The 27,721-nt window shown below is 37.1% G+C and overlaps 4 protein-coding genes across 5 annotated transcripts; 2 read left to right on the forward strand and 2 right to left on the reverse strand.

Moving 5' to 3' along the window:
* The first annotated feature begins 1,874 nt into the window (after positions 1 to 1,874).
* LOC120006648 (1-phosphatidylinositol-3-phosphate 5-kinase FAB1B-like) lies at positions 1,875 to 12,604 on the forward strand. 2 transcript variants are annotated; one of them, XM_038856769.1, is made up of 13 exons: positions 1,875 to 2,426; positions 2,688 to 3,389; positions 3,743 to 4,480; positions 5,168 to 5,321; positions 5,430 to 5,774; positions 6,539 to 6,905; positions 6,991 to 7,457; positions 7,556 to 7,887; positions 8,040 to 8,163; positions 8,249 to 8,419; positions 8,894 to 10,423; positions 11,199 to 11,465; positions 12,110 to 12,604. In XM_038856769.1, exons 2-13 carry the CDS (start codon positions 2,767 to 2,769, stop codon positions 12,410 to 12,412), a joined length of 5,421 nt encoding a protein of 1,806 aa, XP_038712697.1. In that variant the 5' UTR covers positions 1,875 to 2,426; positions 2,688 to 2,766; the 3' UTR covers positions 12,413 to 12,604. The 2 variants fall into 2 exon arrangements, with proteins under 2 accessions (XP_038712697.1, XP_038712698.1); XM_038856770.1 differs by having other exon boundaries at positions 3,146 to 3,389.
* Positions 12,605 to 16,623: 4,019 nt separating this feature from the next.
* Positions 16,624 to 18,743, reverse strand: LOC120006623 (pectinesterase-like). Its single transcript, XM_038856726.1, has 3 exons — positions 18,437 to 18,743; positions 17,644 to 18,243; positions 16,624 to 17,463 (listed from the first exon to the last, which is right to left on the reverse strand). Exons 1-3 carry the CDS (start codon positions 18,741 to 18,743, stop codon positions 16,775 to 16,777), a joined length of 1,596 nt encoding a protein of 531 aa, XP_038712654.1. The 3' UTR covers positions 16,624 to 16,774.
* A 3,338-nt stretch (positions 18,744 to 22,081) lies between these two features.
* LOC120004766 (putative pectinesterase/pectinesterase inhibitor 45) lies at positions 22,082 to 24,122 on the reverse strand. The gene is made up of 3 exons (XM_038854054.1): positions 23,186 to 24,122; positions 22,927 to 23,087; positions 22,082 to 22,827 (listed from the first exon to the last, which is right to left on the reverse strand). Exons 1-3 carry the CDS (start codon positions 24,109 to 24,111, stop codon positions 22,136 to 22,138), a joined length of 1,779 nt encoding a protein of 592 aa, XP_038709982.1. The 5' UTR covers positions 24,112 to 24,122; the 3' UTR covers positions 22,082 to 22,135.
* Positions 24,123 to 25,244: 1,122 nt separating this feature from the next.
* On the forward strand, positions 25,245 to 26,722 carry LOC120006056 (aspartic proteinase CDR1-like). Its single transcript, XM_038855931.1, has 3 exons — positions 25,245 to 25,266; positions 25,503 to 26,094; positions 26,182 to 26,722. Exons 1-3 carry the CDS (start codon positions 25,245 to 25,247, stop codon positions 26,720 to 26,722), a joined length of 1,155 nt encoding a protein of 384 aa, XP_038711859.1.
* The last annotated feature ends 999 nt before the right edge of the window (positions 26,723 to 27,721 follow it).

Raw genomic sequence — 27,721 nt, forward strand, 5'->3', positions numbered from 1 at the left:
CCCAAATCTCATTCTACCATGAAACCCTAAAACTTCATCCTTCAAAGCTTCAGCCGTCCTAACTCGTCTCCTTCTTCTTCACTTACCTTCGACAGTTTTGACGGAGACTGCGACACTTTAAATCAAACGCTTCAATGGCTTCACAACCAACTCGGTCCTCAATTCTTCTATTGACTCGCTTTCAACTCGGTCCTCTAGCTCATTGAACTCTTTCTTGGCAGTCTTAATCGGCTCAGTCTTCTTCAATTCAGGTTGATTCAATTTCGAGGACAACTTCACGGAGAGGCGGAGGGGGCGGTGGTCCCTAACGTGAGAGGCCTAGGCAAAGTCACCAGAGAGAAGAAGAAGAGAGTGCTCTGGTGGGGTTAATTGTTTTGTGTACCCATTAATTACATTCTTAGGCAATCTCTCCCCCTCTCTCCCTGATGCGTTAAACATGACTTGCCTCTGTTTGCTTTATAGGTAAGGCTGTGGGAATGTAATCTAGACTCCATTGATCTGTATTCTTTGGGCTAGAAGAAGAAGAGAGAAGAAGGTGTTGCCATGGCAGAGTGGAGATTTAGGGGTTGAAATGGGGTGTAGTTTGTGTTTTTACTCCAAATTAGAATAAGTGATGTGCAACGGAATGTTATATTTTTAATTGGGATGTATTAAAATTGGGGCGTTTAGTTATTTTTGGGTGCATATAGTGTTAATCTTAATGAAAATGGAAATTTTTAAAAAAAGTCATGGTCGGTTTTACCCAGGGCCTTGGTGCAATGTTGATACTTGGGCCCATTAAAACTGTGCCCACATTTTGGATAAAAAGTAATTATATGGAATATCCATTATAAAATAAGTACTACTAGTCATTTTAGATTCATTTAATTTCAAAATATATGTTTTGTATATTAGTTCTTTAGCGGTGAAATTTCCTTCTTCTTTTTTAAAGTGAGTAGTATTTAAAAAAATAGATTTATTTGGTTTATCTTTTTGGGGTCATCCGATAAATATTTATATATTTTTTTTGTGGAAGCATAAATATTTCTAATTATTAACAAATAGATCTAGTGATAATATTTTTATGTAGGAAAAATAGACCCTTTTTACCCATTGTTTTAATTTTTACCTTTTTTTGGTTGATTTTCAGAATGCACATGATCCACACATTCAAATATATATGATACTGTCTGCTTTCCCAAACCCAACCCATCACAGGATCTTTTAGATCTTTTAGGACTCAAACCCAAGGAAACCATATGCTTATAATTTCTCATTAGATATTTCTTTAGTGATGTGAGACTTTTTCTCAACAATCTCTCATTGCTTGTGGGTAGGGCTAAAGCCTACCAAGTGGAACCAGAGTCACGCATATGATCCACATTTGAGCTAAACAACCTCGTTTTGATATCACTTGTTATGAAATAACAATGTATTTCTTAGCCCAAACTTGATTATCATTGTAAGATGTTATACGCTTTCTCAAACTCAACTCATCACAAGACTTCAAAGGTTTATTATCATTGAAAGATATTGTACACTTTCCCAAACTCAACTCATCACAAAACTTCGAGCGTCTTTCATGCTCGCAGTTTTAAAACACGTCTTACTAAATCAAAGAAATCATAAGTTTATAATCGACAAGTCTGTCAAAAAATCGAAAGAGGATTTTTTGCAACAAAAAATCAAAACGGATGGATTTGATTTTGACAACCACAAGGCACGTAGTTTATTTTAATTTAATATATTTATTTTGCAAATTACAAACAACATCGTTTTGTGGGAAGATAAAATCATAAAATACAAATAAATATGTATATACAAATAATTATCACGGCACACGCTGCTTGCTTAAAGAGCGACCTGTGCACAAGAGAAAAAGGCAAACCAACCAAACAAACCATAAAAAGAAGCAACGAAAAAGCAGCAGAGATTTTTCTTAAAAAAGAAAAAACCGAAAGAACATCAGAATGAAGAAGGCAGAAATCTCCACCATATAAAATACTAAAAAGTTTCCAATCATGAAAAAAAATCTTTGAACTATCGTTAATGATCACGAGTTGCGGTTGAACAATGAGTGGGATTACAGGTGCCGGTTAGCCGTTCACCCTCTACCCTTTTATCTCTATGTCTCTGCGTCCCCGTGTCGCGACAAAGTCAGTTTTGGATATTCAAAATCGCTCTGATGCAATTGGTGTTGTAGTATTTTCTCGATCTGATCGCGGTTTCACTCCCAACAGACCGTTCTCTTCAATTGGTTTCGCTGATTATAGGTCGTGATGAAGAATTCTCCGGATTGGATTCTCTGGGGCTTCCTTTCTTGTATGAGCATTTGCTTTAGGTTGTGTAGTTAAGGTCCAGATACTGTTCTTGAGACGGAATCAAATTTAAAGGGTAGAAATTAGGGCTTCTGTGATTGGAGTAAGAGCGGCTCTGCCGGATCGCAGGTAATTGAATTCCATTGCCCTTTCTATTTGATTTTCTGCAAGTTGTAAAAATCTATGAGAATATCATAAGTTGTTGATGGGCGGTATTTTTTAATTGTTATGTATGTTGTGGATTGAGTAGAAAGAACTGTCGAATTTGAGGCCAAATAGGTTAGGCCATGCATTCACTATGAATTTGTAATGTTTTTCTGGCAGATACATCATATTTTTTTATGCATGTGAGTTTCTTGAATTTGTTTGGGGTTGACCGTGGGCATGCAGTTACTTTGTGGTGTGTGTACGATAAGAGAGTGGCCAATGAGTATTTCAAGATGAGTTGTGGAGTTGGATTGCAGTGTCCATGGGCACCCCCGACCAGAAAATAACAGAGCTGGTTGACATAGTGAAGTCGTGGATCCCTCGTAGGAGTGAGCCAGCGAATGTGTCGAAGGATTTTTGGATGCCCGATCAGAGCTGTAGGGTATGCTATGAGTGTGACTCCCTGTTCACTGTATTCAATCGAAAGCACCATTGTAGACTTTGTGGCCGAGTTTTCTGTGCCAAGTGTACAGCAAACTCTGTTCCTGCCCCATCTGTTGAGTCAAGGACTAGTCGGGAGGATTGGGATAGGATCAGGGTCTGCAATTATTGCTTCAAGCAATGGGAAGAGGGCTTAGCAAGTGTTGATAATGGGACCCCCTGTATGCTTAGCTCTGATCTCAGTACATCACCATCTGCAGCAAGCTTGGCTAGCAGCAAGTCTAGCGGCACCTGTAACAGTAGCAACAGCACAATCGGTGCAACTCCTTACTCCAGTGGACCGTATCATCGCGTGCTGAATCGTTCTGGTGTTAGTCCTTGCCAATCTACCCAAATGGATCCTGGTATGGTTGAGCAAGACAATATGACTTCTAGGAGGAGCTCAAACCCCTCTGCAGCTGTATTGAGTTCATCACCTAACCAATTCGGCTATTGCATGAACAGGTATTTCTTCCCTCATGTATTTCGATCACTTTTTTTGTCACATAATTTGTACTGCATTTCCACCATTCCAAGTTTGCATTTGCTTTTATATGAATGCGTGCTGCATGACTTCTTACTCAGTGATTTCTTAAGAATATAATCCCAGGTTCGGATCCTTGTAGCGAGTAAGGGTTTCTCTTTGTTGAGACCTCGAAATTGCTTCTTCACGTAAACATTACTCACCCACTGTTGCAATTATGCTGTTAAACATTGAATGATTGTCTTGATGGTATCACATAAATAATGATCTCCTCAGTCTCATAATTTTTTGTTCTGATGCTTCGCCACGATTACTGTGCTCTTCTTAATTTCAGGAGTGATGACGACGATGACGATTATGGTGTTTATCATTTCGATTCAGAAGTGAGGCAGTTTTCTCAGGCTGATGACTATTATGGTGCTGTCAACGTGGATGGAATTGGCCACGTTTATGAACCTGATAGACTGCGTTTAAATGGTGGTAACATTGACTCAAAAAGTTTTAGTGCCTCACCATTACCTGATAATTTTGATATGCAAGGTGTTGACATAATAAAAAAACCAGTGGAAGAAGTAGATGAAAATGGTATTGGTGATGAATGCGAGGCTCCTTCTTACAATTTGGAGGAGGCAGATAGAGAACCTGTAGACTTTGAGAATAATGGGCTGCTTTGGATCCCTCCAGAGCCAGAGGATGAAGAGGACGATAGAGAAGCTGTTCTTATTGAAGAAGATGATGATGATGAGGGTGCTACTGGGGAGTGGGGATATCTACGCTCCTCAAAAAGCTTTGGTAGTGGGGAATTTCGTAGTAGGGAAAAGTCAAGTGAGGAGCATCGGAAGGCCATGAAGAACGTTGTAGAAGGGCATTTTAGAGCTTTGGTATCGCAGCTTTTGCGTGTAGAAAACCTATCTGTTGGGGAAGACGACAAGGACAATTGGCTTGACATAGTTACATCTTTGTCCTGGGAGGCTGCCACACTTCTTAAGCCGGATACAAGTAAAGGTGGAGGAATGGATCCTGGTGGTTATGTGAAGGTTAAATGCATCGCAAGCGGGCGGCGCAGCGAGAGGTAATGCAATTGAATTGTGCTTGAAGCTGCCTGTATAATTTGACTCATCACTTTTTCACCCTGCTTTACTTGTCCAGCGCACACCGTCTTTAGAATTTTCATATGTGTGGTCATTGGCAGTGCCTTGTTATAATACCTCTGCACTCTTTTGCTATTCAGTAATGAATATTTTGAATATAGTTTACTGTGGCATCCCATTTTAGTGTACTCAATAGTTTCCGTGCATTAACAAATGCTTTGGAAATTGGAATCTCAGTTCTGTCCACGGATGCTGGCTATAACTTTGTTGAACTGTTTCTGAAAAGATTCTTTAAATGCTGGCCAAAACATTTGAAACATCCTATTATACGATTACTTGAACATGATTTTAGCGGATTACTCAAATCTGATTGCTGAAGTATTGAATTTTATCCATAATACTAGGAACCCATTATGGTAATCCTTAAGAAAAGATCCCTGCCCTTTGTGCCCTCATCGCCCAAATCTCTCCTTTCCACAAAGGAGAAGTTTGATTTCGGGATTTAGCATTCTATAAGATAACTGCAAGATTTGTCAGAATTCATGTTTAGGAAGCGTGCTGCTAATTTTGATGGGTTCTTATAGCTTCAAGGAGGCATTCTTTTATGTTTTCCTGTTGCCATATACAGAGTTAAGTCATGCTGATGAGCTTTTTATATATTTCTATAGCACGGCAGTTAAAGGAGTTGTTTGTAAGAAGAATGTGGCTCATCGGCGAATGAGTTCGAAGATCGATAAACCACGCTTTCTAATCCTTGGAGGAGCTTTGGAGTATCAACGCGTTGCTACCCACTTTTCAAGTTTTGATACTTTGTTACAGCAGGTTTTTGTTGTTTACCTATTTCTTTGGACTTGACTCATAATGTTGAGTTGAACTTGTTTACTCAATATTAGCATGTACTATTATGTTCATTTATTTGGTGTTTTCTAGGAAATGGACCATTTGAAGATGGCAGTTGCAAAAATCGATGCTCATCACCCTAATGTTCTTTTGGTGGAGAAGTCAGTATCTCGATATGCTCAGGAATACCTTCTTGCAAAAGACATATCACTGGTTCTGAATATTAAGAGGCCACTTCTAGAGCGAATAGCTCGGTGCACTGGGGCACAGATAGTCCCTTCAATTGATCATCTGACTTCACCAAAACTAGGATATTGTGACATGTTCCATGTGGAGAAATTTCTTGAAGAGCATGGCAGTGCAGGACAAGGTGGGAAGAAATTGACCAAAACACTGATGTTCTTCGAGGGTTGCCCAAAGCCTTTGGGTTGTACTGTAAGTTCTTTGGCAAATGCATACCTACACAAACACAAAGGTGTTCTTAACATTGTGTTATGATATGGAGAATATTGAATCCTTAGCTCCTCTAATGCTGGTCTGTTGACAGCAGTGTAACCTCTTGGGCCCTTCTGCCTGGAGGCTTGGACTTAAAGGTGCTTTTACTTGGTTTTTTTTGTACCCAGAATAATTTGTGAGTGAACTTAGTTAATGTAGGATATAGACTAGGGAAGCGGCTTTGTTATCAAATCAATAAAATAATTTATTGGGGAAATTGTAACATAGGATCATTTCATGCTTGGACCTATGTTATGTTGGATTCTAATGCTTGTGTTCGCTCAGGGGCCAGGGCATATTATTCTACCTCCATTGGTGGAAAATGAAAAAATTTATTAGTATAATGTATTAACTATTTAAAGATAGCAGTGTGGCGGTGAGGCAGAACGAGAGAATTTGTATTAGGAGAGAGTAGGAGGCGACGAGGAAGACCTAAAAAAGACATGACTTGAAGTAATATGAAACGATATGAAATTAGTAGGAGTAGATGAAGGTATGCTCTATGATATAAATGAATGGAGAAAATGAATGCACGTGGTGGATTCCCGTTGATGTTCTCATAGACTTATGTAGCCGACCCAAACTTTTGGGATAAAGGTTTTGATGATGATGATGATGATTATATATTAACTATTTAAAGGCTTTCTTTGGGAATTGGGACTCTTGGAATGAGAATCTACTTTTGTTTGTCCTGGTTTTTCTAGATTTTGCTGAAGGGTGCCAATGGGGATGAATTGAAGAAGGTGAAACATGTTGTTCAATATGGGGTCTTTGCGGCCTATCACTTGGCTCTTGAGACATCTTTTCTAGCTGATGAAGGAGCCTCACTTCCGGAACTTCCTCTGAAGTCTCCAATAACAGTTGCATTACCTGATAAGCCTTCCAGTATTGACAAGTCGATTTCCACTATACCTGGTTTTACTGTCCCGGCCAGTGGAAAGTCGTCAAGTTCACAACCCATCGCTGAATTCCCGAAATCTAAAAAAGATCTCATTTCGGATACAGCCTCATTTACCTATACTGATTCAGTTTGCAAACTGGAAGCTTCTCTTTCTGCCAGCTTATCTAAAGGTCCTTGCGCGAAACTTTATGCATGAAACCTGTCTGAATTATTGTTGAATTTACTATTTTCCTCACCCTTGTCTATCTTCTTCAGGACAGGACATCTTGGGGTCTCGCCATAATGAACTCTCCTCAGACCATATGTCTGGAGTGGATGCTGAAGTGGATCCTAAAGAGTCTTTTCAGTCCAAAACAACCAATTTGGTGAAAAATGTGGCAGATGATCATTTAGTTTCTAGTTATTTTGGCAGTCCAGAGACATTTGGAGAAGGTATTGCTAGTGGTTATGCTGATGGAAACACGTTTGCTGCAAATCACCATTCCACTCGAGAATTGTCATCCTTAAGGCAAGATAGTAATAGTAACAATGAGGAAATGGGATCCTCAAAGGAAGAGTTTCCACCCTCACCTTCTGATCATCAGAGCATTTTAGTTTCCCTATCAACACGATGTGTCTGGAAAGGAACTGTGTGTGAACGGGCACATCGGTTTCGAATCAAATACTATGGGAGCTTTGACAAGCCTTTGGGGCGGTTTTTACGAGATGATCTGTTTGAGCAGGTGTGGTTAGATCCCTTACTTATACTTGGCATACATTTACCTTCTTGGGTTCCAAATGACCATAAACTTATCCTGAGTAAACTCGTCTTTTTTATCAGAGCTACCGCTGCCGTTCATGTGATATGCCATCAGAAGCACATGTGCATTGTTATACTCATCGGCAAGGGAGCCTTACCATTTCTGTTAAGAAGCTCCCTGAGTTGCCTTTACCTGGGGAGCGTGAAGGTAAAATCTGGATGTGGCACAGGTGCCTGAAATGTCCTCGCATCAATGGAATCCCTCCAGCGACTCGGAGAGTAGTGATGTCTGATGCTGCCTGGGGTTTATCTTTTGGGAAATTTTTGGAGCTAAGTTTTTCTAATCATGCAGCTGCTAGCAGGGTAGCAAGCTGTGGTCATTCTCTTCACAGAGATTGCCTCCGGTTTTATGGGTAGGCTCTTCCCCCTCTTCCAGGTCATGTGGTGTGCGTGATGGTGTTTGCTATAACTTTTTATTCTCTAATGTGTGTGTTTAGATCTACAACTACATGCCAGGTGTCATCCTAAGTCTCTATTTGTATCTTACGTTGTTGTTTCATTGCAGTTTTGGGAAAATGGTTGCATGCTTCTGGTATGCTTCAATTGATGTTCATTCTGTTTATCTGCCACCTCCAAAAGTTGAATTTCACTCTGACAATCAGGAATGGATACAAAAAGAGGCAAATGAGGTGCGCTGATTACAAAATATTGTTCTGGTTTAGAAAGTAGATTTAAATATGTTATACTGACAAGATCGTTGATTTTGTGTATTAGGTGTGTAAAATGGCAGAACTCCTGTTTACTGAAGTATACAATGCTCTTAATCAGATTTTGGAGAAAAGATCAAGTGCAGGGTCTGAGGACGGTGACTTGAAATCACCTGAATCTAGGCAGCGAATAACAGAGTTGGAGGAGATGCTACAAAAGGATAAACAAGAGTTTGAGGTAGCTTATAGGATCCATCTCTTTCAAAACCTAATTTCCTTCGCCCCCTGCTTCAACTTACTTTGAGACTTGAGCCAGACCTAGAATATACTTTGCTTCAACTGTAATACACAGCATGTATCCCATGCTTTCGGCTGTTCAACTTGTGACTAAACTTGTGGATATTGATAGCCTTGAAACTGTTGTTTCGTATCTCTCTTTGTCCTTAAAGTATTTTTCCAATTTAGGTCTTTCGTTGATGATATTGTGAAGGCAGGATCCATTCTTCTTTGAAGAGATCTTGCACATCGAGTTCATTCATATTTATTTCGTAGTTGTCCTAGTTGATGCATGGGTAGTTGTTTATTTGTCTTAGCCCGGGGCTGCAAACTCAGCTTCTCCATGTTGCATAAATTAGACCATGCATTAGGCAAAGTTTTATTCTCTGACTTGTCTTCATTTTATTTTTTTTCCCTGATGCATGGCCTTATCTAGGAAGCATTACGGAAGGTGCTGTTCGGGGAAGTGAAGGCTGGTCAACCTATAATTGATATTCTTGAGATCAATAAATTGCGGAGGCAGATTCTCTTCCATTCTTATGTTTGGGACCAGCGCTTAATACATGTAGCCAGTTCAAAAGGTAACATCCAGGAACGTCAGAGGATTTGCATTCCTAAACTCGAGGAGAAACCTAGTAATACTGTGGAGAAGCTTGCCGAAATGAGCGTGACTACCAAGCCAGGTAAAGGCTTTAGTAGTTGTGACTCATTCTTGTCAGATACAAAGTCCGATTTAAACTCTAATGAAGGCAGAAATGCCGGCCACATTAGCCAGTCTTCTGGGGATTCAATTCAACGGAACGACACCGAGGAATGCCTTTCTTCTATAGATTTTATCAGTTATAAACCTGATGCTTTGGAATCTGGAAAAGTCGTAAGGAGGGCTCTCTCAGAGGGGGAGTTTCCAATTATGGAAAGTTTATCTGATACCCTTGATGCTGCATGGACTGGTGAAAGTCACACTACAAGTATCACAGCTAAAGAAAATGACTCTTCAGTTCCCAATTCAACCAGCATAGATTCTTCAACTGTGTCAAATCCAGTGACTGCGAATCTAGATTTGGAGACTTCTACCGTGGGCAAAGGTGGGATTGAGGCAACTCATTCTCTTGGCTCAACATTACTCACCAAGGAGACTGACTCTATGGAAAACTCTGCAAGCGGCGTGGGCACATTGTTTCTTAATTTCCCTAGCTCATTTAGCAAAAATTATTTGCTGATTGCTCAAAAGCTTGGTATTAGCGAATACAATCCTGTCTATGTCTCAAAGTTTAGGGAGTTGGAAAGGCAAAGCGGTGCCAGGTTGCTTCTACCTGTTGGTGTCAACGACACTGTTGTGCCTGTTTATGATGATGAGCCCACTAGTGTTATAGCATATGCTCTTGTCTCATCAGAATATCATGTCCAGATGTCTGAACTAGAGAGACCAAAAGACGGTAGTGATTCTACTGCAACTGCATCATTGCCTCATTTTGATTCAGTGAGTCTGCTCTCACTCAACTCTCCTGATGAGGCAGCATTTGATACCTATAGAAGCTTTGGATCTAATGAAGAGAGCATTTTATCCATGTCTGGGACGTGGAGCTCCTTTGTGTTGGACCCACTTCTGTACACTAAAGATTTGCATGTCAGAGTCTCTTTTACAGATGATAGCCCTCTTGGAAAGGTGAAGTATTCAGTGACCTGTTACTATGCAAAGCGGTTTGATGCTTTAAGGAGGACTTCTTGTCCTTCTGAACGAGATTTCATACGATCACTTAGTCGTTGTAAGAAGTGGGGAGCCCAGGGCGGCAAGAGCAACGTTTTCTTCGCGAAAACCCTGGACGATCGATTTATCGTCAAACAGGTTACAAAGACAGAGTTGGAATCATTTATCAAATTTGCTCCTGCTTACTTTAAATACTTATCAGAGTCAATTAGTACAAGAAGTCCGACTTGTCTGGCAAAGATCCTGGGTATTTATCAGGTATTCTTTTGCTACATTGCTACCATTATAATACTTAAATTGTTAAAATTTTAAAGCATGTTACATTCATGAGAGTTGACAATCAGATACATGAATTCTCTGAGTTGCAAGGCCAGGCTAATCTATGAGTTGAGCCTTTATTCTTCTAAGTAGTCAAATTAGTTGCATTGACCTTTGCATCCAAGCTCTGTCAATGAGGATAAACAGTAAATCACTTGGTAAACATGTGAGACACCATGTTCAGCCTCATACCTCACTACCTCAGCCTTATGCACCACAACGTGGTGGTGACCCAAAGCAACTACTTCTCCCACCACTACTACCATTTTAAGTCTTTGTTTAGAGGATGAATAAATCCATGTTTGTTGTGGATGTGTGAAATTCTTTGTCTTGTAAAGAGTTGACAATGGATGAGTTAAAATCTTCTATAGACTATAGGGTGCTGCACAGAACGGGCTTCATAAATGATTAAAGAAGAATTCAAGCTGTTAATGGCCTTTAATATATGAGATTCTCTGAATTGTCGTTTACGGTCTTGTTAGTGGATTACTGGAGGAAGGTTTACTGCACCAATTTACAAAGCTTAGATTGCCCTTTCATCTATGCTAAAATTATGGGATCTATAAAGTTTGGGCTAAGAGGGCCCTGTCCGGCGGGGGGGAGGTTGTGGTGGTTGTATTATATGATGTTATATGATGATTTACTTGGCATATAAGTTTTGATACAATGATTTTGTTAATTTGCATTTTTATCTTTTATTCGTATTGTCTTGAAGGTCTCGTTGAAACATCTTAAGGGAGGGAAAGAATCGAAAATGGATGTTTTGGTCATGGAGAATTTATTATTTAGTCGTAATGTTACTCGGCTCTATGACCTCAAAGGTTCTTCACGGTCACGGTACAATCCAGATACAAGTGGGAGCAATAAAGTTCTCCTAGATCAGAATTTGATTGAAGCAATGCCAACCTCTCCAATTTTTGTGGGCAATAAGGCTAAACGGTTGCTAGAAAGAGCTGTCTGGAATGATACTTCATTTCTGGCTGTAAGTTAAAGCTGACTGTCCTTACTATATCTGTAAACTCGTACATGGATGTGTAATTACATTTTTAACAGTTTCATTTGCCAGTCATCTTTCATTTCTGTTGTTTTCTTTTGGTTGATGTGGTGGGGAGTTTAGTGGTTATTGAATAAAGTTGATAATGTCTCATATTTTAAGTACAAATGGACAATTATTAGAATATTTTGAATTGTTTTTATCTTCCTAAAAATCCTTGTAAGGTTGTAAAAAAATCTTAGGAGAATAATTGCTGTATTACTTTTCTTCTACTTTCTAATTAGCTGCACTGCCGTGAATATTGAATATAGGGCGGACACTTAAAATTTCTTAGTAATTTGAACTCACAGAATTGGGGAAAAAGTTGTGCTCGTGTATTCTATTTGCTAAGACATTCCTTGATCTTTATTAAAAAAGGACTTACTTGAAGTTTGGTGCAACTTTCCTCTTATGAAGCACCTATTTGTAATATATGATTGATTAAATAGTCGTGCTCGTGGTATTCTATTTGCTGTGGCTTGAAATCTCGGTGTAATATTTTGTTATGTAGCTCTTATGTTTATTTTAATGGCGCACTCTACTCTGTTTTTTTTTTTTTTTTTCTTGATTCCTTGTTAATCATGTTGCAATAGTCAATTGACGTGATGGACTACTCATTGCTGGTGGGCGTGGATGAAGAAAAACATGAGTTGGTTCTTGGGATTATTGATTTTATGAGGCAATATACATGGGACAAACACCTTGAAACTTGGGTGAAGACCTCTGGAATCCTTGGTGGGGCTAAGAACACTACTCCAACTGTTATATCTCCACAGCAGTACAAGAAACGGTTTAGGAAAGCTATGTCTACTTACTTTATTATGATGCCAGATCAGTGGTCTTGCCCTACAATACTTCCCAGCGGATCCCAATCGGACCTTGGTGAAGAAAATTGAGGTGGGTAATTTTTTTTAGTGATTCCGTGTAAAGCTGTTCTTGTATATGCCAAGATGTAATTTAAATGCCATTTCTTTTATTTATTTATTTATTTTTTGATTTACAGCTCTTCTTTCATCCCCTTGTAATTTTTTATGGCTACCTCATATATTATCTTGATAATGCAGGTTTGTTCTTTGTTTTTCTTATAAGCAGCAGGAAAAGGCTCTAATAATGTTTAGAAATGTCTGCATTTGGCTTACCAGTTTCATCTCCCCGATTCTAGGTTATTTTTTTTTTAAAATTCCATTTTTGCCTTTAGGGAGAGATAGTTGGTGTCTTTATGGGGCTTCACCGCTTCAGGCTAACCATTGCAGGTTTGAGTTAGCCATACAACCAACTCAGCTGCTTGTATCCCACCAGAGGGAGCGAGCCAAAGATAATCTTGTTATACTGGTTCTGAAGAGAACGAATAACTGGACAAGGTTGGAATCTCCTTGAGAGCCACGAGATACTTGTAAAGAAGGCCCATTCTGGTTTTTTAAGATTATTTTTTTTTTAATTATTATGGACTTTACAGTTTTCTGTGGGATTCCGGATGGGGATCAGCTTGAAAATATGTTCCAGCAAAGTGAGAGATTCAGTTTTGTTTTTAACCAGAAATTCATTCTGATGTTAGCCCTATAAAAAGTGAGAGCCACCCTGCATGCATGGTAAATCTTGAACGTAAAATATAGCTGCACATCGCATGCATATTCAGTGTGTGTTTGGTGGGGCGGTTCTGCAAAGCAGCGTCCCTCCACCTAAGGACACTATCAAAAGCCAGCAGTAATGCTGGCAAAGAAAAACTCCACCATGGAGCTTTTGTTGCTTGACTACTCAGTAGTCAGCAAGACAGTAATGCAGTAACTTTATTGTTTTTCTTTTAAAAAAATGTAAATAATTTTAATAATAAATATAAAATTATTTTCAGAATTTATGAGTCAACATCATCTAAAACTTTTATCAAACATTTCACAATTCCTATTACTTTATTTTTTTGCACAACTTAATTTTTGAATCAGCGTTGAAAATCATAACAATGGTTTTATCAAACGGTAGGTGTCGAGCTTATCTCGTTGTAGGCGCCAACCCTTTTTGTGGTGTTTGATAAAATTAGTCCCATTAGAATGACTTTTTCATCTCCAAGAATAAATATAATTGACAGGATTAATTTGACAGCTGAGTCTGAAAACTCAAGCACGTCGTCGCCAACATTATCAATAATATCTTTAAAATGTGGGGTACACAGAAGCTGCCCCTCCAACACGATATTTGCAAATATCCAAATTAAGCTTAACCAGGGTTGGGTACTTTCCAAATATATATATATATCAACTGCAAGGACCAATCACCATGGACTAAGAAGCTATTAATACATGTCACAACAACTAATCGACGTCCGCGCTTTCATTTCATGGTTTGATAAGAAACCAAGAGAGAATAATTAAAAAGGTCCAGAATATATAGTCTATCATTCCAGCTTGCTAGCTGGAGATGGGAGTTAATTAGTCCACATCTGCATTTTGGGATTGGAAGTGAAGGCCTTGAAGGATACCTTTGTGATTAATTTTCTCACTGATTTGAGTCTACCAATTTTAAGTCCATTTTTAACTATATATTATATGGACGTCAATTTTTGGTTTTCTTATTCGTTTTTTTTGAATATCATTTACTTTGTAAGGGTTTAAATGCTGAGCTGAGAGATATTACAATTTTTTTTAGCTAGAATTGACTACAATTCCTCTCAAAAATATGTTAAAACATAAAAAAAAAAAATGACATGTTAGAATTTAATCTTCATAATTTAGGATTTATGATTTAGGGTTTGGATTTTTTTTCCAAAATATACTATATTATATTCTAATATTATATTTATGAGCACCCAAAATACTCACATTTTAAACCATTATTTAACATGTTTTTGGAGAGAATTGTAGCAAAATCTAGCTAAAATAATTTTAATTCCTAACATTCGCATATATATATATATATATATATATATATTTTTTTTTCAGATTGGTTCACCATATGTAATTATCATCATCGTAGATACCAGCTGGAAAGTTCGTCGCCATCTTCTTTAGGATTCATTGGAAAGTCTCATTTAAGAAAAGTCTTCCACAACCACAAATCACAATCAACAAGGGAAAAAATTAAGTAAAAGTGCAGTACTGCAGGCAGGACACAAGAAGGACAAGAAACACCTTGCTTTTTGTGTTATTAATCATCTTGATAAAGTGGTCTAATATTGCGACCGCTACGTGCTTCTTCCATACATGCATGCTAGCAATATTGCTGATATGGTAAATTCTGATAATTAGTACTGCACTTATTTATCAATCCCAGATCCTCAAATATTCTGTGTTTTAATGGCTCTACGGCCCAATAATATTACATCGACACTGTCAAGACTATAATCCCACATCGGTCCGTCATAATTCAGAGAAAAAGTTATTGATCACACCAATGAATATATTGTTAGGTTCACTATGAATAATCCGGTTTCACCGAGACTAGAAAATCAATACTATTAGCAAAGTTCACATATATACTAACATGTGATATTGCATCTCATATAAGTGAAAGTGAGACTAAAATGACTGATTCATATCCTCATACCATTGAATTCATACTCGTTAAAGGGAAAAAAAAAAAGATTAAGGAGAAAAATTAAACCATGTTATATTAATTAGCAAGAAAATCATGGATACTTGCTCTCTAGTTTAATCAAAGCTAATTAGGGAGCAAACTAGTCTATTTATCATTCTCGATCTCATCCAAAACTATCTAAGCCGTTGAAGGAGTAGAGCCAATTCATTGAAATTCAATCCATATAACACAACAACGTTTGACGTGCCATTTTGCCTATAAAAGTCGGACCATTTAGAGTGGGTAGGGCTAGGGGTAGTGACTTGAATTAATGGTCCTTAATAAGGACTTTTAAGGGAGCCACCCCTCTATGAAGGTATCCTTATCTGTTAATAATGCTTATCTTAATGATAATTGGTTGATAGATTTTGATCTTGACTTCACAACCAATTGTTAGCATCGAAAGTGGCTTCTATTTCTATTCAAAGTAATTGTATTTTGTACCATTATATACGGCCATATTGACTTCTTTTTTCTTTTTAAAAAAACACTTTATGTCTTATCACTTTGAATATGAGTGGTCGATGGAAGAATATTTTATGATATTAGTTTCTTAATTTTGTAATAATTAAATAGAGCCTTAATCCTACGTATTATTGTCGGTTGGGCGATAAATTGATAGGATTAACTAGTGTCAAAGACAAAAGATACTATGTTTTCAACTCTCAAATCCTTCGTTTCAACATTATTTAAAATTGTTTGGTGTACATGGAAAGGAAGGACTCGCGTGCTTAGAGTTTACCATGTAACGCTAATGTCGAACAGAAGAGATTGTGTGACGAGATAATCATGTCTCTACGGGGATCTTTCGATTGTGACACTCTCTCCAAAAAAACTTTGTGAAGTCAAATAATTGCTAATGTAAGAAGACTAAATTGACTCCCTAATTATAGCAGACTAAAAAGTAGGATTAGAGAATGTTTCAAAATTTTATGCACTTTTTGCTTTTTAAAAAAACATGTCATCTTGAAGTCGTTATAGAAAATGTCATAATCTTCATTGGTTTCATTAAGTGTCGCCTCATGAATTATTTTGAGTGATATTCTAGTTATGAATCTCACTCGCGTCAAACTATTGTTTATGTTGGGTTATAGTCTGAAAATACAAAAAAAAGAAAAGAAAAGAGAATCCACCAGCCATAGATGCTTAGGAGTTCCTACTATGAAAGTGCTTAGTAGCTCCAAGCCTCCACCAAGGTATTTAAGTTCTGTGCTGATACAATTTTACAACTTGTCATGATCTTTAGAAAGAAATAAAAAGAAGAGGGTATTTAAAAAGTAGGATTAAAGACACAGTTATCTTGTAAATAAAAATGATAAACATCACAACAGAATATTATGCGTACAACTCGATAGGCCATCGCAGACTTAACTTAATACGAGAAGCCATGCTAGTATTATACTAAGCTCCAATGAAGAAGGAATTCTTGGCAAGATATATATTTACAAGCAACAGAGAATCAATCTGAAATTTTACTGAACAATTCTATCAACCCTAGCTTTACATCATTGAGGATTGCAATATTTACACTTTCAAATAACTACACACACTCATAATTAACATTTAACCAACCACCTTTGTGGTTTATTTTTTTCAAGCCATCTATACAGCCAATTGAAACAAAAAGTAAAAGGTAAAAGTAAAACAAACTTATATGCTTATAATCTTGACCATTTCAATCACTAGAGATCTTAATCGAAGGTTACACCAGTTGAAGGAATCCATAAGTGTCCAGCAATAAAATTCCGAACCGTAAATTTCGCAGCATCTGGTGGTCCAAGAAAATGATGTCCAGGCCAGTTCACTCTCCCAGAAGTCCCACCACCAGGCCCTGTGTTTGCGTACTCTGCAAAATACAGAGTCTTCAAAATTCCACTTCCTGATCCAGGCCATTCAACCCACCCTCTCGAGTCGATACTGTCGTCGATGTTAGATTGCATCACAATTGCTCTAGAATAATCTTTCCATGGTCTCCCTAAATAAGATCTGAAGCCGTGTTTCACTGCATTGAACTCCGAACTCGCTCCGATTCTACAATTCTGTAAAGAGAATCCAGTGTTCTGTCCAGGATCAGTCCTTCCATTTGCCAGAATGACATTGTAGGAGCTTCCAGAACGCGGTCGTCGAAACAAAATGTTGCAGTTCTGAAGAACAACAGCTGCGTTACCGAAGATGAAGTCAATAGTGCCGGAAATGTCACATTCTCGATAGAATTGCCGGAGGGCGAGCGCATAGAGAGTGTCTTGGTATCCTACAATGCTGCACCTGTAAAAGACTGAATGATCTGAAGATACATAGAGTGCTAAGGCTTGTTCTCCACCAGGACCTGCTGTGTTCTGGAATCCGATATCCCGCGCCATGAATCCGTCTCCTGTGATCGCTGTTCAGTGAAATTGTGCAACACAATAGTAATTGTTAGTTTAGTTAATGGTGGGCAACATGGTGGGTTCCTTAAAAAAAAAAAAAGGAAAGTCAAAAAACTTTAGTCCAATTTGCTTATTTTGTATAAAATCATTTTCAATTGAGATTTACATATGATGAAAGGAGAAAGTTTACTTACTAAACGTTGCAGAGCTAGGCATGGAGGCACCTCCATTGACACTGTCGTCGTTAACGATAATCGTTGCGTATTTTCCATCTCCTATCAATGTAATCCCATCTTTGTTAGTCTTGATTTTCTCCCTATAAACTCCTGCCTTCACATAAATCACAAACCTATTCCCTGAAGCAGCCTGTATAGCTTCCAAGACAGTCATATAATTTCCTGTTCCATCTTTAGCAACCACAGCATTTGCCCTCATGGTAGGAGCTTGAAGTAATTTTCGATCTTTCGCCGATACCCAGCTCGGAAAATCTTGTACCTCATTGAGATGGCGATTTGTTGATGAATTGCTTGACTTCCAAGTAATTCGATTTGCAAGGGCCAGAGAATTGCTTGCTAGCCGTGTGAGATGATCCATATGAGCGACGAGCTGCAGGTCGCCTTCGGTCGAGAGTTCGAGGCCTTCTTTGGTGGAGTCTTTACAAGCTTCTTGGAATGTCATGGCAGCACTTAACCATGTCTGGATGTCATGCTTGTTTTTCCTGTGAGACTCCTTGAGAGCCACAATCGATTGTTGTAGCCGTTTGAGCGACATCGACATTAGGTCATCGCAATAACCTACAAATGTACCCGCCAAAAAAAAAATAGTGTTAGTGTCAGGAAAAAAAGAAAAACAGATGTACATAGTGCTTACTCTTAATTTGTAATTATAAATAAAATCGGATTGCGTTTTGTTATTGATGGGAAAATTATGTGCGCACAGGTGTGACTTTAGGTGTTAGACATGGCATGTGGAGATGTAGGGCATAACCTGTTTGAGATTTGGCATGTTTGTCTTCTCGGACATAAAATTGAGAGGTGAAATTGGGAAATATGTCTGAAATTGGAAGTTGGGTCTCAGATATGGTCTTGTTAACAAGAACAGACACAATATCCTCAAAATGTGGTTGTTGGTTTCCCAACCCTGACAAGGTCTTAAGGCAGTGGTCAGGGTATCTTGTAAACCCACATTGCCTTTGGACTTGTTCTTTGTGACCACCACCATCTATAGACATGGTGGCTTTTCCTAGTGAAAATCCCAATACCCAAAACACTACTATCCACTCTAGAATTCCCATCTTAGATGCTAAATTAATTGTGAGTAATAAAACATTGGGGGGGTTTCAAATTTATAATGAGAGATTTGCCTTGCTTGCTTATTATGCATGGACTAATGACATGGAGAGCTCTTTTAGTGGTAGTTTGGTGGTCTATTTTGTTGAATCATGACAAGGAAATGGTGCTCATATGTCTGTGTCAATGGGGTCTTCACAAGCAGCCAACTCTTCTCTTTAATCTACGTGTTCATACATACTTATTTTAATTAACTAGATGATCATCCCGATCACACAAAGATTATACATATTGTGTGAGGGATGAGTCAAATCGTATGGACTCGAGAGGTCCTGAGTTCGATTCCTACTGAAAGCAATACTCTTGTGGCCATGTACTGGGTTTTGACCCAACTTAACTTGTTGTCAAGTTGAAAACTTCTCTGCGCACGGATTTGACAATACGAGTTTAGGGCCATATATATCGGATGTCCAAAATGCAAACTTATATGATATCATTATTGGTTTAAAAAAAAAAGGATGAGTCGAATTTCGCTGATTGAGGAAGAATAGCCTGACCATTAGGCCAATATTTCTTGCTAAGTATGACATACATATTTTGTTTCAAAACATACAAATTAAATATTAAGATAATTTTAGAGAGAAATGAAGTGGATATATAAATGTCACAAAAAGAGGGATAGGAGTGGAGTGGTCCTTTCCTGTCACATTGACCTAGTCTTCCTTTTGGGCTCGTCAATGCAAATGCATGTCCTGTTATTTTCTCATGATGTATCAACGCAATAGGACTTTTCTTTACGGTGTGTGTTCATTGACGTGTGTGTTCATTGCGATTGAAATGAAGTGCACAACCGACAACCCCACCAATATATCAAAAGATCAAACAAACAATATTAACAATATTGTTTCTAGTGAGAATCGAACTCAAGACCTCACGAGTCTATATGGTTTGATCCCGAAACAACCGGTTCATCTGACCATCAATACATAGCATCACTTTTTAACGTGAAATTGGCCATTCTCATCCCAAAATTTTGATTTGTTTCGATCTCCTTGTTGTGCTATTCTAGCAGATTATCGGGGAGACGTGTTGTACTGGAACAAATTTTAACGGGCACTTTCAGGTACTTGATATTGGTACTTTACACCATCGGATGGGTCAGGACTCATGATGGTGCTGAAATACTGCCTCTCCTTGTCATAGAATTTTGGTGGGAAACAATAGCACATGAGTGTCCTTTTTACGACTTTTGCTTGCATTTCTGTTTTTATTTGGCTGCCGCATATTATATTCACAAATTAATTGTGTTTCTCTATCTACAATTATGATATTTGTAGCAGCAAATTAGGGTTAAGGCAACTCTTGGTAACTAAAAAAGTTGGGTCGGTCGTCGAATCTTCAAACATTACAACTTAATAACTTAAAATTCAAATTTATTTCAATTTAATTACTTGGGCAAGTTTTTCAACCTTCGGGTAGTTAAACTATTGACGTGACATTAAAAATAAAAGAATGTGGACGTAATCATAATATTCATTTTGTGTCTATTTGGCACAGCGGTTGTGTTGATTTTCAACGTTAGCTGTTGAGCTGTGAAAAAGAAAACTGAGCTTAAAACTCTAGCAATTATGAGTTGTAAAATTATTTTGTTTGTATTATTTTTAGGTAAAAATTATAATTGCTTTAATTTAATATTTAAATAATAATTTAATATGTATAATATAAATGAATAAAATATATTTAAATAATGTGAATATATAAATTAATTATTATAAATGAATAAATAAAATTTATTATAAATATCAATTATAATAATTCTAAATGGATCAATATAAATTATTAATAATTTAATTATAATATTATTAATGGATAAATATAAATTATCCTTAATTTATAATTGTTATTAATTTAATTTAATATGTATTAAGAATTAAATAAAATAATAATACATTTTATAGTTTCCTAAGAATTCAAGTTATTTTATATATGTTATTTAAATGAAAAGCAGGTGGATCCCACCGTTTTAAAGAATAAAAAATAAAAATGTAAACTTTTGTAAGTGGGGACCACATGGGATCCACATGAAAAATATTTAAAAAAAAAGAAAAGAAAGGGTTACCGCCTCGTTTTTAGGCTGTTTGGTGTAGTGGGCCGCGAAAGCTGGCCGTCTTCACCAAACATAGCCATTCTCAAATATTATAGGTGCTTGAACTTTTGAGCAAGTTTGATTATAATTAATCAAGTAATTAATAATGAATAGGAGCAAGTTGGTGATAAAGACCCCTAAAAGCGTTGGACTCCCCAACTCCTATGTACTAAGAGTTGATTTAGAGTTTTAGCTGGCAAAATAGGGTAATAGCGATAGTAACGATTGATAGGAGCTAGGGAATAGGAAGGACGACTGTACCATATTACTATATGGTTTGGACTTTTTGATAATCTCATAAATTCATAATTAATGAGATTTTAATGGGTAGTTAAGAATTTTAAGTAAGGACCACCGTATATCTATTTATTTATTATATTAATTCCGTATAGAAAAACTAAAAAAAAATTATAAGAATTCTGATTAATTTAATATATATATATATGCAGTCTTAAATTATGGGGCTTAATTAGTAGCTGAAATGTTCCTTTTCTTTCTTTTCAAACTAAATTATCGAATTAAATGTACAGCATTCAATGTGATGCAAACTTAATCACTCTTCTGAAATTATCGAAATCAGAGTTTTCTTTGCTGGATCGCTCAATTTAATTTATTGTTAGTATTTTTTTAAGGAATTAAATTTATTACTAGTTTTAGCTACTAGCTAAGCTAGTATTTATCAGTGGGCCAGTGTTCCAGGATGGACCTCAACAAAGGTCCATCCATCTGTGAACCATTGAGCCCATGACAAAGCTAAATGGGCCGCGTACAATCCTAAATGGCCGGTAAAGATCAATTGGACCATTTTCTATGAATCTACCAATCTTGACAGAGACAGAGGCTCACTATCTTTGGACTTTTCTTAGGCCCATTTAACATCTTTGAATTTTACTCTAGGCCCAGTATGATCTTATTATGAGTCTGTTCTGTGACGGTAGAAGGCAAGGTAAGGCTGAGCATGAGCAAGAACATTGACTATCTAAGTGTGACGTTTTTTTAGTTGTGTGTAAAACATGGAACAACAACAGTCATGGGAAAAAAAATGAGAGCTTAAACTAGTTCATAAAATACAATATTTCCTCACTTGTTTGTTTCTAATGAAGTAATGTTATACAAATACCACATCTCCAGAGTAGAATTTCTTACTCAATAAGACACAAGCATAGCAGAAAAATAAATAAGAAGAGACAACAACAACATTGTAAATGTGAAATCTTCCAAACATTGTAAATCCACTTCTCTTCAACGGAATTAAGTAAACAGACCAAGTTTAACCGGAGCGCCGGTTGCGCTGACCCAGTCTCCTTGCAAGAAAGGTCCTACTGTGTATTCCAAGGCTTCTTGCCTGTTAATGACCTTGTAACCAGGCCACTTGACTCTGGCAGTGGTCTTCGCGCCAGGTCCTTTGTTGTTAAATTCAGCGTAATAGAGCGTTTTTAGCGCAAAATCGCCTTCCCAGGGCAAGAATCCATCAGGATGAATCAAATCATCGATCGTCGATTCCATTATGATTGTTCTTGAATACTCCTTCCAAGGCCTTCCAAGGTAACTCTTGATAGTTGTCTTGGCAGGTACAAGTGCATTATCAGCTTGAATTTTACAGTTCTGAAGCACAATTCCTGTGCTTTCAAACTTGTCGATCCTTCCTTGCGCTGTAACGATGTTTTGCTGGTTGTCCAAGGGTTTCCTGACAATGATCAGGCAGTTCTGGAAGATAGCAGCTGCGTCCCCGAAAATGAAATCAACTGTGCCTGAAATGACACAGCTTTTGTAGAATTGTCGATGAGTTTGAGCGTATAAGGTGTCTTGGTAGCCTTCAAAGCGACAGTTGAGGAAAACCGATCGATCCGCTTGGACTCTTACAGCAACTGCTTGGTGCTTTTCTGGACCAGCAGTGTTCCTAAATCCCATTGCTTTGGCCAAAAACCCTTCTCCTAGAGCCACTGCAAAACATTGAAAAACAAACAAACAAGACTTAATCATGTTTTAAAACGAAATCATCAATTTAAAGTCTTTTTTTTTTTTTTTTTGCTTAAACTTACCAAAAGTTGCAGTTTGGAATGTCCTAACCCCATCTACAAAATTTTTGCTTCCAGTGACGATTGTCTTTTGCGATCCATCACCATACATGGTAACATTTTCCTTCTTCTTGTCCACTGTGACAGTTTCATCATAGACTCCTTGTTTAACATAGATGACATATCTGCATTACCATTGAATAGAAAAGCAATCAGAACTAATGTTAATTCGGAAAAATAAAATTGATTATCAGCAGGTATATTAATCAATTAGGATGCTCACCGTCCTGTGTATTTCGCTGGCATAGCTGCCAATGCTGCAGAAATAGTTGTGAAATTTCCACTACCATCTTTCGCCACGGTCACATTTGGCGTAGGCTTTTCAGTGTTTGCGCCTTTCAATACCCTACGATCATCGTGACTCATCCACGTCGGGAGACCATCACTGCCAATAGATGGCGTGCTTAATTCATCTTCCAAAAGATGACGCGTTGTTCCTTCAAGGAACGATGTGAGTACCGAAGAAAATTCTGAAACCATGGCAAGGGAATTGCTAGTGAGTTCCTTAGTAGCCTTGAATGCCTTCTGCAAATCAGACTTCATTTTCCCTTCAGGGAACCCATCGATGCAAGTCTGCTGATACGACATGACTGCACTAAGCCAATTCTTCAATTCGGGTGCTTTCGTGTGTAGCTTCTTTATATCACCATCAGCATGTGCAAATGAGCTTTTGAGTTCTTCCTTGGCATCATCAATTAGTTTCTTACAATCTTCAAAGGCTGCTTTCTCTTCAGGCTTATCGAATTTGAACGCGGAGGCCTTGCTAAACGCCTTCTCAACCTCATCATCAGCAGCCAAGATTACGGATTTGAGAATCTCCTTAGGTTGAGCCAGAGATGGGTTCTTGGTTGCAGCCTTTTCAAGGGTGCTATGACATGTTTCCTTATAACTAGTCCCATTGCACACCACCTTAATTACCTTCTGAACATGGGAAACTTCTTTGGGGGCTTGTTGTTTTTGAGTTTGTGGTGCCGCCTTGTCCGAGCCCGCGTTAGGTTTATTGTTATAGACAACTGCGAAAACACCGGCAGCAACCAGAAGGAGGAGGACTAGTGTTGAAACAACGACAATGACAATCCTTTTTCTGAATTTTCGCTGCCTCTCAGCCCTCCGACGTTCGGATAAAAGGTCAAAATCTTGGAATACCATTTTTGATTATATGGTGGGGGATTGAGGCAGAGGTCTCTCTGCCTTAGAAAGAAGCTAAGGCAGAGAGAACAAGAGACCTAAAGACGACGTTGTTCTTACCGGGTTTTTCTTGTTCCTTCTCTCTTCCTCTCCTTGCTCTTAAGTTTTTCATTAGGATTTCAGTTTTAATTGTTTTGGAGGTGACAAAAGAGGCCTGGACAGGAGGCTTTCAAGGTGTTCTATTCAAAAGTTAGTTAGCGGATTTGTGGAACGGGTGATAGAGATTTTGTCCTTTCCAACCGTCATTCCCGGGAATCCCCTAGTTTTCTACAGTGCTCTTGAATCCTGAAACTACCATTCTACCCCCCAAGCAAAATTATGTGCACACTGCACAAACAAGGACAAATTTTGTTATTATGGTTGTCTTTTGTATTTCTAAACGGCAAAGTAATTTCTTTCCTGTCATTAGTGTTTGGATGTAGTAATAAAAGTTACTTAAATTTAAATATTTTAATATTCAAAAAAAATATTTTTTTATTGATCAATCATTTTGTATACCCAACAATCTTCCTGATAAATTCCTAGTTTTATGATCCAATGGTTTTTATGGGTATAGGGATACAAAAACAAGTGAAAAATACAAACCCAATAGTATACCCACGATAAAACTTTAAGGCTCCGTTTGGTGTTCTATATAAGATAGTATAATATTGCTATGCAATGTATAATTTAATTCTTGTATAAATTAATATATAATTTAATCTTATTCGGTGTAAAGATCAACCTCTCAAAAATAATATTTCATTTATTGGTGCTAACCTTTTTCATTTTCTCCCAATAAACACTTTTATAAAATATATCATAATTTGCGTTGTATGATGATCTCGGGCTCTTTCAATGTTACTATCATATTGTCTAACAAAAAATTAAAAAAGGGTGATTATCAGATTATGGCTTTGCACTTTTCTGTTGAATTAGCAAAACCCAATATTATCATATACACTATTAATAATATGGCATATATCCATATGCTTTTTTTTCCCTCTATAATTTTTTTTTTTTTGTATTGCATAATCATTTACTGATGTAATAAGTATATTTTTCCGTCTAAATATTCTTTTTTTGACAACCAATTGCCCCATGTTTTGAATGTGATGGCTCGTGGTTCTTTCAATGGTAATAGTATACCAAGAAGATGATTATAGAGTTTGTCCTCTTCCATTGAATCGGCAGAAAGGATTTCTCTATTATACAATTAAATATCGTGTGTAGGTTTTCTATATATATGACTCATAGCATAAATAACCAAATATATCTTTTCTTCCTTTTATTGCCTTTTGAATCACTTCAACAATGCATCAATTTATCTTTATTTTTCCTTCTCATTTTATGTATTCAATCTCCAATTAAAGGAGAAGAAAATAGTTTGAGAGGTCAACTTATTCATCGGAATTCAACAGAATCTGCATTTTACAATAGTTCTGGCACTCTGTCAGAACTCATCAAAGATGCTATTTTACGATCTCTTGATAGAGCCAACTTCTTCCATTCGTCTATTCATATCAAAGAAAAAACAATTATGCCAACGTTAGTTCGACGTACTAGTGACTATTTTGTGAGGATTTATGTTGGCTCTGAACAAGTTGAAGTCCTTGCTCTTGTAGACACAGGGAGTGATCTTATATGGATAAGATGTCTACCCTTTGATACAAAGGCCTTGTTTAATCCCCACAAATCCACTACCTATAAACCCATTTTTCGTGATGATTCTTTTTGCAGGCATGTGCCGATGTGGAGGAATGCACCCCATTGCCTATACAATTTTACTTACTTAGATGGGTCATATTCATTAGGTATGTTGAGTAATGAAACTTTCTACTTAAATGACACTACTACCGATGGTAGAGCTAATTCTTTCCCTCAATTAGTGTTTGGATGTGGTCACAAAAATCACTTGCCTTTTAAGAGTGGTCATGCTCAAGGTGTCGTTGGCCTTGGTCGTGGGTTTTTATCATTAGTTTCTCAATTAAAATCTCAAAATATTGAAGAAAGATTCTCCTACTGTTTGTTTCCTTGACAAAAACCAATTAGTAATAAGATTAAATTTGGAGTGGGAGCAAAGATCACTGGGCCAGGAATTGTTGCATCTAACCTTACAATCACACATCCTTCTATCTTCTACTTCCTCGGTCTTAAAAGTATTAGCATTGGAGATAAGAGAACAATAATAAGTCAAACCCTAGGTAATATCATAATCGATTCTGGAACACCCCTTACCACATTGCATTCAAGCTTTTACAATGATTTAGAAGTTATCGTCAAAAAAATTATTGGTGTAGACCCAATATCAAATCCACCAGGAAATTTAAAATTGTGCTATGAACCAAGCTTTGTTGAAGATGTTTCTTTTCCAGAAATGACATTTCATTTTGATGGTGCAGACCTTCGTTTACTACCTATAAACACATTTATGGAATATAAAGGTTTCCAATGTATGATGATAATCTCAGATGATAACCTTTCGATTTTTGGAAGTTTGGCACAAGTGAATTTTCAAATAGAGTTTGACCTCGAGGAAAAGCGAATTTTATTTGCTCCAACAGATTGCACCACGTTTGGGCTGAGAGATTAGTCAGGTATGTAGGCTACCCTGCTCATGACTCTGAGCTCTTGAATTCTATTCACACACTAGAGGTTGGGGTACAAGTTTATTTGTACGGTCAGAAATAATTGTCCCAGGTGGCCTTAATGTGAAGGGGGAAAAAAAACCAATTGCACCAAGTTGTTGTCGATGTAATTGCTTAAAAATCTCGCAATGTACTGTTATAAGTCTAATAAGAACAAATTATGACTGTGTATGCTTTAATTGAATTACAAAATATACTGCAAATACGACTTGGTATTAGTAATAATTTAAAGTATTTAGTAACTTGTATCTCAAAATTCACTAGCAAATCTAAAAATTAGTCAAAAATTAGGGAGTGAAAATCATACCTTTTTTTTTTTAAGTATGAAAAAGAAATATAATTGTAGAGTTTGTGACATGAAAGAATGAAAAATAATTTACTTGGGTAAAAAAGAATGAACCGAATTATTTTGGTCACCTATAAAAATTCAAAGAGAAAAAAAAAAAACCATGTATGTTTTGTTTTTGTTTTTGTCACTTATCTTACATCTTGTCACCGTCAGTGAATTTTAAGATGGAGTTTATAGGCAAGTCTCTTTTACTTCAACCAACCGCGGGAAGTAAGACTTGCCTCAACGGCAACTACTGTTGTCTTAGTTTTAGAGTAGGAGATAAAGAGTGATCAAATTCCAGTTAATAACATAATAGTTTTCGCCTTGCCGGTACACCTGTTACCATGTTGCTGTCAAACCTGAACAATAATTTAGAAACTAGTGGTTTTTGACTTTTTTCCCTTGTTTTTGTTATCGAAAACTTGAAAATCAACAGATTCTTTATTTCTTTATTTTTGTTTTTGTTTTTTTTTATTTTATTCTTTTTTTGTCTTGTGAAAAAAACTGAGATGAATGTATTTTTATCATAAAACTACTAAGTTTACACCATTTTTATTTTTTTTACATATATATCCTTGTTTAGAATGACATATCAATCATTAACTAAAAATAA

This window comes from Tripterygium wilfordii, chromosome 9 (assembly GCF_013401445.1).
Source record: "Tripterygium wilfordii isolate XIE 37 chromosome 9, ASM1340144v1, whole genome shotgun sequence".
Taxonomy (NCBI): Eukaryota; Viridiplantae; Streptophyta; class Magnoliopsida; order Celastrales; family Celastraceae; genus Tripterygium; species Tripterygium wilfordii.

Excerpts from the sequence above, each read along its gene's own strand:
- LOC120006648 (XM_038856769.1), top strand. The coding sequence starts at position 2,767 with ATGGGCACCCCCGACCAGAAAATAACAGAGCTGGTTGACATAGTGAAG. Across the intron at positions 7,458-7,555 it reads GAGATGATCTGTTTGAGCAG|AGCTACCGCTGCCGTTCATG; the intron begins GTGTGGTTAGAT and ends CTTTTTTATCAG. Across the intron at positions 11,466-12,109 it reads ATGATACTTCATTTCTGGCT|TCAATTGACGTGATGGACTA; the intron begins GTAAGTTAAAGC and ends ATGTTGCAATAG.
- LOC120006623 (XM_038856726.1), bottom strand. The coding sequence starts at position 18,743 with ATGGGAATTCTAGAGTGGATAGTAGTGTTTTGGGTATTGGGATTTTCA. Across the intron at positions 18,244-18,436 it reads ACATGCCAAATCTCAAACAG|GTTATTGCGATGACCTAATG; the intron begins GTTATGCCCTAC and ends GTACATTTGTAG. Across the intron at positions 17,464-17,643 it reads GCCTAGCTCTGCAACGTTTA|CGATCACAGGAGACGGATTC; the intron begins GTAAGTAAACTT and ends TTCACTGAACAG.
- LOC120004766 (XM_038854054.1), bottom strand. The coding sequence starts at position 24,111 with ATGGTATTCCAAGATTTTGACCTTTTATCCGAACGTCGGAGGGCTGAG. Across the intron at positions 23,088-23,185 it reads CCAGCGAAATACACAGGACG|ATATGTCATCTATGTTAAAC; the intron begins GTGAGCATCCTA and ends ATGGTAATGCAG. Across the intron at positions 22,828-22,926 it reads ATTCCAAACTGCAACTTTTG|TGGCTCTAGGAGAAGGGTTT; the intron begins GTAAGTTTAAGC and ends AATGTTTTGCAG.
- LOC120006056 (XM_038855931.1), top strand. The coding sequence starts at position 25,245 with ATGGCTCGTGGTTCTTTCAATG. Across the intron at positions 25,267-25,502 it reads GGCTCGTGGTTCTTTCAATG|GAGAAGAAAATAGTTTGAGA; the intron begins GTAATAGTATAC and ends CTCCAATTAAAG. Across the intron at positions 26,095-26,181 it reads GTCGTTGGCCTTGGTCGTGG|TAATAAGATTAAATTTGGAG; the intron begins GTTTTTATCATT and ends AAAACCAATTAG.